At 41.6% G+C, this 9,399-nt stretch overlaps 2 protein-coding genes across 2 annotated transcripts; both read right to left on the minus strand.

Moving 5' to 3' along the window:
- Positions 1–585: 585 nt before the first annotated feature.
- On the minus strand, positions 586–4,953 carry LOC124103572 (protocadherin beta-17-like). Its single transcript, XM_046460257.2, has one exon. The coding sequence runs from the start codon at positions 3,386–3,388 to the stop codon at positions 998–1,000; it is 2,391 nt and encodes a 796-aa protein (XP_046316213.1). The 5' UTR covers positions 3,389–4,953; the 3' UTR covers positions 586–997.
- An 88-nt stretch (positions 4,954–5,041) lies between these two features.
- Positions 5,042–9,127, minus strand: LOC124103578 (protocadherin beta-6-like). The gene has a single exon (XM_046460261.2). It carries the CDS (start codon positions 8,415–8,417, stop codon positions 6,087–6,089), a length of 2,331 nt encoding a protein of 776 aa, XP_046316217.1. The 5' UTR covers positions 8,418–9,127; the 3' UTR covers positions 5,042–6,086.
- Between the last annotated feature and the right edge of the window lie 272 nt (positions 9,128–9,399).

Genomic DNA, 9,399 nt, shown 5'->3' on the forward strand with positions numbered 1-9,399 from the left:
AGCCTAAGAAAGTTTTATAATTTCTCATTTTATTACATTTTATCTAATAATTTTAATTAGAAACTATCAGTTTATTATCAGTTTTATAAATTATCTCCACCCAACAATTCACTCTTATATATATTTAGAGGTATATTTTATTTATACTCTTTTTATATGGTCTTGGGTATGGAACTCAGCTTCTTGACTGCTCATTGTGTGAGCTACCACTGAGCTACACTCTCAGTCCAAATAGAATATTTTAGAATAATGTTACTTAAATTACTTCTGGATAGCGGAATTATTATGTTAATCTTATTTTTGTACTTATTGTATATGTTTGAATGATGTGAGTAAATATAATTTGAAAAATAAGAATCATTCAGTACCAAACCCATTTATAATGAAAAAGTAGTCACAAGTCTACCACTGTTTTAAAATTTTTCACGTAATAGATATTAAATCCCATAAAATAATAGATCACCTAACTGAATGATATCAATTTTGAAAGAAACTACTCAACTTAAGTAAACACCATCCAGATTAAAATATTGGTTTCTTTGAGAAAGACAATTATGTTTTTGAAACAAAACAACAGAAACACAATTTATAAAGTCACTTAAATTTATTGCATAAATGAAAACTATTTTTTTAAAAAACTAAGAGACATTAATTACAAATAATTCCTGTGGGTAATCAGTAAGTTTGGAGAATGATTATATTAATCATAAAAGGTACCAACGAATAAGTTGAAAATTAAACCTGAAAATATATGTGACTTACAAAAACAGGACCAAAAGAAAAAACACCACTTGATTTCTCTGCTATTGTGTCCACGTGCATTATGTGAGATACCTAAGAAATGGAAACAATGAAAAAATAGTACTACAGGTTGAAATTCTTATATATACAATAATTACTACCACACTTTAGTACTTTCTTTACGTGAATGAAAGGGTAAAGAATTTACAAGACTAGTGAATATAATAATTTATCTCATATTGTCAAAATCACATTCCTAATTGAACCCAAAATGATTCCTCAAGTTACGGTTTTCTTCGGTATTCTTATCAGCACCTTCACCCAGTAAGTTGGGGAGCATTGGTTTAAGAACTTGGAACTCACTAGTCTCAGAGCTTCCCGCCAGGTAAACTTCATATCGATAATTCTGAGACAGGGTCCCGGTGCCACTGACATCTACCAGGTGGCCAGATAACTGGCCCTCAGGCACAGAGCAGACACCCAAGGGCTCCGCCCTGCGCCTCCTGCACAGCTTCACCGCCACAAACACCAGCACAGAGAAGAGGAAGAGCGATGACACCGACGCCAAGGCGATGACCAAGTAGACAGTGAGCGAGTCCCCCTGCGCGCGCTCGGGCGCCACTTCCGGGAGCGGCAGGTAGGGCTGGGAGAAGCCATCCACCAGAAGCACGTGCAGCGTGACGCTGGCAGACAGCGGAGGCTCGCCATTGTCCTTGACCAGCACCACCAGTCTGTGCCTGGCCGCGTCGCGCTCGCTCAGCAGCCTGGCTGTGCGCACCTCGCCATTGTGCGCCCACACGCCAAACAGCCCTGGCTCCGTGGCCTTGAGCAGCTGGTATGACAGCCAGGCGTTCTGGCCTGAGTCTCTGTCTACCGCCACCACCTTGGTGACCAGGTAGCCCTGCTCTGCCGCCCTGGGTACCAGTTCGGTGCAGGGCGCAGAGGCGTTCTGCATTGGGTACAGCAGGAAGGGCGGGTTGTCATTTTCGTCCAGCACCACCACTCGCACCAGCGCCTGGCTGCTGAGCGCGGGCGAGCCTTGGTCTGTGGCGCCCACGCGGAACTCGAATGCCTGCAGGGCCTCGAAGTCCAGCGCCCTCAGCGCGAACAGCTGCCCATTGTCTGCGTTGATGGAAACCAGCGAGGCGAGGGGCAGGTGCGGGTCCTGTTTTGGCAGCAGTGAGTAAGTGATCTGGGCGTTGGTGCCTGAGTCTCTGTCTGTGGCACTGATGCTGCCTATGTGCAGGGCGAGTTGGTTGTTCTCATGCACCAACAGTGTGTATGACGTTTGGGAGAAGGCAGGGGCGTTGTCGTTGACGTCGGAGATGAGGACAGTTATGTTGTGCTCGGTTTTCAGCCTGGGTGTCCCGAAGTCGGTGACGGTGATGACGATGTTGTACTGGGCTCTGGTTTCTCTGTCCAGCGCTCCTTCTGTGACCAAAGTGTAGAAGTTTTCTACTGTGGGTTTCAGAATAAAGGGTAGATGGTCTTGAATGGAACACATCATTTTTCCGTTGTCTTTAGAGTCTGGATCTGAAATTCTGAAAATAGCAACTACAGTTTCTGGGGAATTTTCTGGGATATCATTGATAAGTAATGACATAGCCAGTTCAGGGGCGTTGTCATTTACATCCATCACTTCTATGTCGACAGTGCATTTTCCTGAAAGACCTCCACCATCTGAGGCCTCAATTTCTATGTGGTAAGAGTCAATTTCTTCAAAATCCAACAGTTTTTTTAATCTAATTTCTCCTGAGTCTTTATTTATTTCAAAGGCCTGAATGACTTGATTTGGTGATTGGAAAAATGAGTAGGTGAGCTCCCCATAGATCCCAGCATCTAAATCTCTAGCGGTGACGATTATGACAAGGGAACCTACAGGGCTGTTCTCTGGGACCTGCACCTGGTAGAGTCCTTGAGCAAATTCAGGGGCATTGTCATTGATGTCCAGAACCAGGATGAGAACCTGGCAAGTTCCAGTTCTGGGCGGAGACCCACCATCCAGAGCTGTGAGGGTTAACCTGAACTCGGGTTGCTCCTCTCGGTCCAGGGCTTTCTCCAGCACCAGCTCGGGATATTTCCTGCCGTCGCTGTGACTGCGAGTGAGAAGGTGAAAATGGGAGTTGCTGCTAATTATGTAGTTCTGAACTGTGTTGTTACCAACGTCCAAATCTTGAGCTATTTCCAAAGGAAACAGAGTCCCTGGTTGGCTGCTTTCCGCGATTTTAAGGAGGATTTCCTTTCCCAAGAATTCTGGGGCATGGTCATTTACATCTTGGAGGTGTAGTTCACCTTGAATAAACTGCACCGGGTTTTTCACTAACACCTGGAAATGCAGTATACATGGATCTGTGTCCCCGCACAACTCCTCTCGATCCAATTTTTCTTTTAGGAGCAAATTCCCACTCTTTTGTTCAAGCTCTAAGTGCTGTCTGTTCCCTTGGGAAAGAATCTGGGCTCTCCTCTTGGCTAGCTCCCCTATGCCCAGCCCTAGATCGTTTTCTAGGTTGGACACAAAAGAACCGCTGTCTCTTTCTTCTAGAATGGAATACTTAACGGTTACACTGCCCACCTCCCACAGTAGAAACAAGAAAATAAAGATGGTCACTTGCCTTTTCTGAGGCGCTTTGGAGAGCGGAGACTCCATTGTTCCTTCAGGTCCAAAAGATGCAGTATTTTAATACACAATAATTGATTTGTATCCAACTCCGCTATCTAGACTTAATAATGTCAAGTTAATCTTTTTTTAAAAAAAACACGATTGACATAGGGGGAGCTGCTTCTTTGAAATATTCTACCCCTAGAAATGTAACACGGTTCCTTTTTAAACTGCCGGAAACTGTTCAGTTTTCAAGGAGTCACTGACTGCAGTTTTTCACTCTCTTAGCCTGCAGCGCCACCAAGCGTTCTGCTTTACAAATTCAGATAATTTTTTATACATAGCAAGAGCTACCATAAATTGTAGGTCATAGTGTTTATACAATCCCCTTTCCTGAACCCATTTTGCAGTATTATTCAAGTAGCTAACAATAGTTATAAAAACAAAAGTAATATATAGTCCTAAGTAAGATAAAATCCAGTAAACAAACTCTGCTGAGGCAAATTCATTTAACAAATATTTACCTGTGCAGGCAATCTTTTAGCTTCTAAGGATCAACAGTAAATGAAACAATTTTTTTTGTCTTGTGGAGTTTATTTCTATTACAGATATTAATTTGTTCATTTAATTAGGCAAAATTATGATTTTTAAAATCTGATTTCTGTTCCTAAATTGCAAAGTAACTATAACTCATGAAAAAAATTAAAATGTGTTTTCTTCTCAGTCCTAGGCTTAAATAGGTTCTGGGCTTTTTTCCCCTCATAAACCCACTGGATGTAATGCCCAGTGAACTAAAGAGAAAATACCCACTCGTTTTACTTGAAACAGTGTAATCTCAGACTTCAGGCAACGTCTTTTCTACAAACTTGAAAAAGACAATAAAGACAAAAAAGTAAAAAAAATATACTTTCTGGGGGAAGTGTTTTGACCTTTTGCACTAGACAGGAGTCTATTCTGGATTACATTTTCTGGCCTATGGAGTCCTGGGAATTGAAAAACTACAAAATATACTCTACTGTCATGTATATCTAAGAAGAACAAATAAAAAAATTACAAAACACAATAAAACAAGAAAAAATTTAAAATAAAATTTAAAAAGAAAGAAAAAGAACAAAGTTCCAACTAATGCCATGTGGTTGGAGTGTGAATAGTGAAAGAGGAAAATCTTCTCAACAAAAAATAATTTTATTTGACAGAGGAAAGGATAAGTATCTGAAAATTTCAAATAATAAATGTTATCAACACTCTTCAAGCCAATTGGCAATAATCTATAAAAATTGGACTTATTTGGTTACAAAATACAGTGAGACCTACTTTCGTTTCAATTAAGTATAAAAATAAAAGTTCACTTGTCATTTAATGTGAATTGTCTGCCTTTTGTAGCAAGTTGAAATGAGAATTTTCATTAAAAAATCACAAACATAACTGATACAAGAAGAGAAAATGTTAGGTTAACCTGTGAATGTAAATGGTTTTGTGGCTAATAGAGATAAAAGATGCTTACACAGCAGTAGAAAGGAAAGTCTGATATTCCTTAATAATCAGTCTAACACAGTACTTAGTTCTTGGCTTAGTATCATATATAAAAGCTTGAAAACCAGAGAAATTTAAAAATATAATTTGGATTTTACAAAACAGTACTTTTGAACTTTGAAACTGTTAAACAAAAATAAGAACATAAGAAATATTTAATAACTTCACTCATTGGCAAGGGTAGTTTATTGTAAAGAAGATATTAACATTAATCAATTTTAAACCATCATTACTGAAATTTTAATAACATTAATCCAATATTTATTAATCATTTATAATTAGCTTAGTGTTAAGAAAAAAGACCATCATATTCTTATATGAGGTTTACAAATTGCAATTTTATGTGTTGACAGTTCAGCAAAGTCTATATCCAAAGAAAGTATTAATCATTATGGTGTACTAATATGCATATAAGTATGAATGGCTATTTTTACATTTATCTGTCTTAGCATTTAGAGTTATATACACACTGGTGGAGTTATCTCAAAATGAGACTGCCTTTGGGAGATTAAATACTTTCAAATACAATTTAAAAATAGTTCTCCAAAGTAGTAGAGAAATGACTGTAACCAATTCTTAGAAATAGAATTGTAAGGATTTTGGAATATAGTTTTTTGAAAGGATAGGTAATTTTAAATGTCTTAATTACTAAAAAATTACTTTTTATTTCAGTTGTCAAAAGTAGGTGAGAGTTGCTACATCATATACAACCAGATAAATGAAAAGTTGTATTGCAATTGTGTACAATCAAAATGCATTCTGATGTCATATATACCCAATTAAAATTAATTAATTAAAAAGTAGGTGAGAGTAATAAAAAAGATGAAGCACATGGATAATGGATAAAATATGGTACATCTCTGGTATCTGACTTTTATTGTAAAATTTCAGCATAATGAATAGTAATAAAAGAATTGGAGAATCAAAACATGAATCAATAACATGAATTTAAGTTAAAGAACATTTCCTGGAGCTGCTGCTGTACCCCACTGGCAGAGCACTTGCTTAGCATTGGTGAGGCACTGGGTTCCATCCTCAGCACCACATAAAAATAAACAAATAATAAAATAAAAGCATTATGTCTATCTACAACTACAAAAAAAAAGAACATTTCTAAACTTAATTAAGTAGGGTTTAGTATAGTAATACAATATTTCACAGAATAGGAGGCTATTCTGAAGGGTGGGACTTTCCTCAATTTCCCTCCAGTTCCCTAAGGAGGTAAGTTGGGGATAATAGGCTTCAAGAATTTGAACTCACCAGACCCAGAGTCTCCAGCCAGACACACCTCATACTGGTAGCTCTGGGACAGGGTCCCAGTGCCACTAAAGTCCACCAGGTGGCCAGGAAAGTGGCCCTCAGGCAAAGAGCAGATACCCAGCGGCGCCGCCCTGCGCCTCCTGCAAAGCCTCACCGCCACAAACACCAGCACAGAGAAGAGGAAAAGCGATGACACCGACGCCAAGGCGATGACCAAGTAGACAGTGAGCGAGTCCCCCTGCGCGCGCTCGGGCGCCACTTCCGGGAGCGGCAGGTAGGGCTGGGAGAAGCCATCCACCAGAAGCACGTGCAGCGTGACGCTGGCAGACAGCGGAGGCTCGCCATTGTCCTTGACCAGCACCACCAGCCTGTGCCTGGCCGCGTCGCGCTCGCTCAGCAGCCTGGCTGTGCGCACCTCGCCATTGTGCGCCCACACGCCAAACACTCCGGGCTCCGTGGCCTTGAGCAGCTGGTATGACAGCCAGGCGTTTTGGCCTGAGTCTCTGTCCACTGCCACCACCTTGGTGACCAGGTAGCCCTGCTCTGCCGCCCTGGGAACCAGTTCGGTGCAGGGCGCAGAGGCGTTCTGCATTGGATACAGCACGAAGGGCGAGTTGTCATTGTCGTCCAGCACCACCACTCGCACCAGCGCCTGGCTGCTGAGCGCGGGTGAGCCTTGGTCTGTGGCGCCCACGCGGAACTCGAATGCCTGCAGGGCCTCGAAGTCCAGCGCCGTCAGCGCGAACAGCTGCCCATTGTCTGCGTTGATGGAAACCAGCGAGGCCAGGGGCAGGTGCGGGTCCTGGGTTGGCAGCAGTGAGTAAGTGATCTGGGCGTTGGTGCCTGAGTCTCTGTCTGTGGCGCTGACACTGCCTATGTTCAGGGCGGGTTGGTTGTTCTCACGCACCAATAGTGTGTAGGATGTTTGCGTGAAGGCAGGGGCGTTGTCGTTGACGTCAGAGACGTGGATGGTTATGCTGTGCTCGGTTTTCAACCTGGGTGTCCCCAAGTCTGTGACCGTGATGGTGATGTTGTACTCGGCTTTGGTCTCTCTGTCCAGAGCTCCATCTGTTACCAGAGCATAGAAATTTTCCACTGAAGGTCTTAGAAGAAAGGGGAGATTGTCGTCTATGGAACAAATAACTTCTTGGTTAGGTCCAGAATCTGCATCAGAAACACTGAAAACTGCCACTATTATTCCTGGCAAGTTTTCAGCTATAGGGCTGTTAAGTGAGGACACAGTCAATTCAGGAGCATTGTCATTCACGTCCAGGACCTGAACGATTAAAGAGCATTTTCCTGTTAGGCCCCCACCATCTGTGGCCTCAATATCCACATGATAAGACTGAAATTCTTCAAAATCCAAAGTTTTTCTCAGTCGAATCTCTCCACTTATTGCATTTATTTCGAAGGGTTGGTTAATGTCATCATCTTGAAATAAGGTGTAAGATACCTCCCCAAATGATCCCGCATCTAAATCCCTGGCTGAAACGGTAATTACCAGCGAGCCAGGGTGTTTGTTCTCAGAGATGTGCGCCTCATAGAGGTCCTGAGTAAACTCAGGGACATTGTCATTGATGTCCAAAACCAGGATTTGAATGTCTGAAGTTCCCGATAGGGGCGGAGACCCACCATCCAGGGCGGTCAGGGTTAGTCTGAATTGGGACTGCTCCTCGCGATCCAATGCTTTGTCAAGCACTAGCTCTGGGAATTTCCTGCCGTCGCTGCGATTGCTGGTAAGAACGTGGAAGTGAGGGTTGGAGCTGATGGAGTAGCTTTGAAGGCTGTTGCTGCCAACGTCTAAATCCTGCGCCATTTTCAAAGGAAATATCTTTCCTGGCATAGTAATTTCTGATATTTTCAGTAGCATTTTTCTGGCTGGAAACTCTGGAGCATGGTCATTTATATCTCTGACTCGCAAGGTAGCCTGAAAAAACTGCAAGGGGTTTTCCAGTAACACCTGAAAAGGTAGCACACAGGGCTCAGTGGAGCCACAGAGTTCCTCCCGGTCCAGTTTTTCATTTAGCAGCAAATCATGGGTTTGTGGGTCAAGCTGCAAATGTTGTCTGCCTCCTTTGAAAACAACACGGGCGCTCCGATCTGCCAGCTCTCCCACCTTAAATCCCAGGTCCTTTGTCAAGTTAGCCACAAACGTGCCACTTTCTGTCTCCTCCATTATGGAATACTGAACCGATTCTGAACCCACCTCCCACAAAAGCATCAGTATAATAAAGGTAGCCACTTGCCTTTTCTTGTGCTGTATTTTTGTTTTCACCATCTCCATTGTTATGTCTGGTTCCAGTTCCGGAGGGGGAAATCCTTTTCAGCTCCCAATTCCAGATCGACCACAGACCCTTTGAAATGTCTTTGTTGTATATAGATTTTTAATTCCTCCTTATAGCTTATCCAGCTACGACTCCCTTACCGATTACATCTATCTTAGCTCTAGCTGTAATTGTGTTCTGTATTTTCTTTCTTTGGTTTCTGGGTGAAGTGGGAGTCCACCAAATCTTTGGAGCTTTTATTCATTCTCTTAGCCTGCACCGCCACCACGCGGTCAAGTTATTAACTTCATGAGGTATTTTCAAGTTAACAATGCTTCTGAAATCTGAGCTTAGTTTGAATCAGTGTTACTCAAATGGAGTGTGTGAAGCACAGGCATAAGGAGTTGTTTGGAAGGCTTGTTTGTGTGCGTGTTTTAAAATTTTTGTTTTTAAAGTCAATTCCTTGGCTCCCTCCAGATATTTCAATCAAACTGTCTGGTGCTAAGGGCAATCTACACTTCAATCTTTTCCCCTATGTGATTCTCATTAAGTGATTCTTATGCATATTAATGTTTAAGAATCACTCTCTTAGGTAACAAACTCCTATAATCAACTTTGATTCTTTAGAAGTACAATTTATCTTTGATAAGCAGTGTAAAAAAAAAATTTTTTTTTTTGGCAATGTTGAGGATTGAGCCTAGGGCTTTGTGCATGCTGGACAAGGGCTATACCACTGAACCACATGCCCAGTCCATAAAGTATATTATTTACCTGTCCCAACAAACTCATCAACAAACTATCCAAATTGTAAAAGATGTTTAACACACTAATTGTAAAACTGACAATGATTTTTCTAAATTATATGACTCAAACGGCATGAACAACCTACTTACTTTGTAATGTGGTGATGTGTGCACAGTAAAGAAAACAATTAGGCTGTTAGAAGAAAAGTTGAAACCAAGAGTTACTTATGACAGAAGCATCAACGTAAGTTAAATGTTT

This window comes from Marmota monax, unplaced genomic scaffold, assembly GCF_021218885.2.
Source record: "Marmota monax isolate L192 unplaced genomic scaffold, Marmota_monax_Labrador192_F-V1.1 WCK01_AAM20220418_F8-fsc00006, whole genome shotgun sequence".
NCBI lineage: Eukaryota > Metazoa > Chordata > Mammalia > Rodentia > Sciuridae > Marmota > Marmota monax.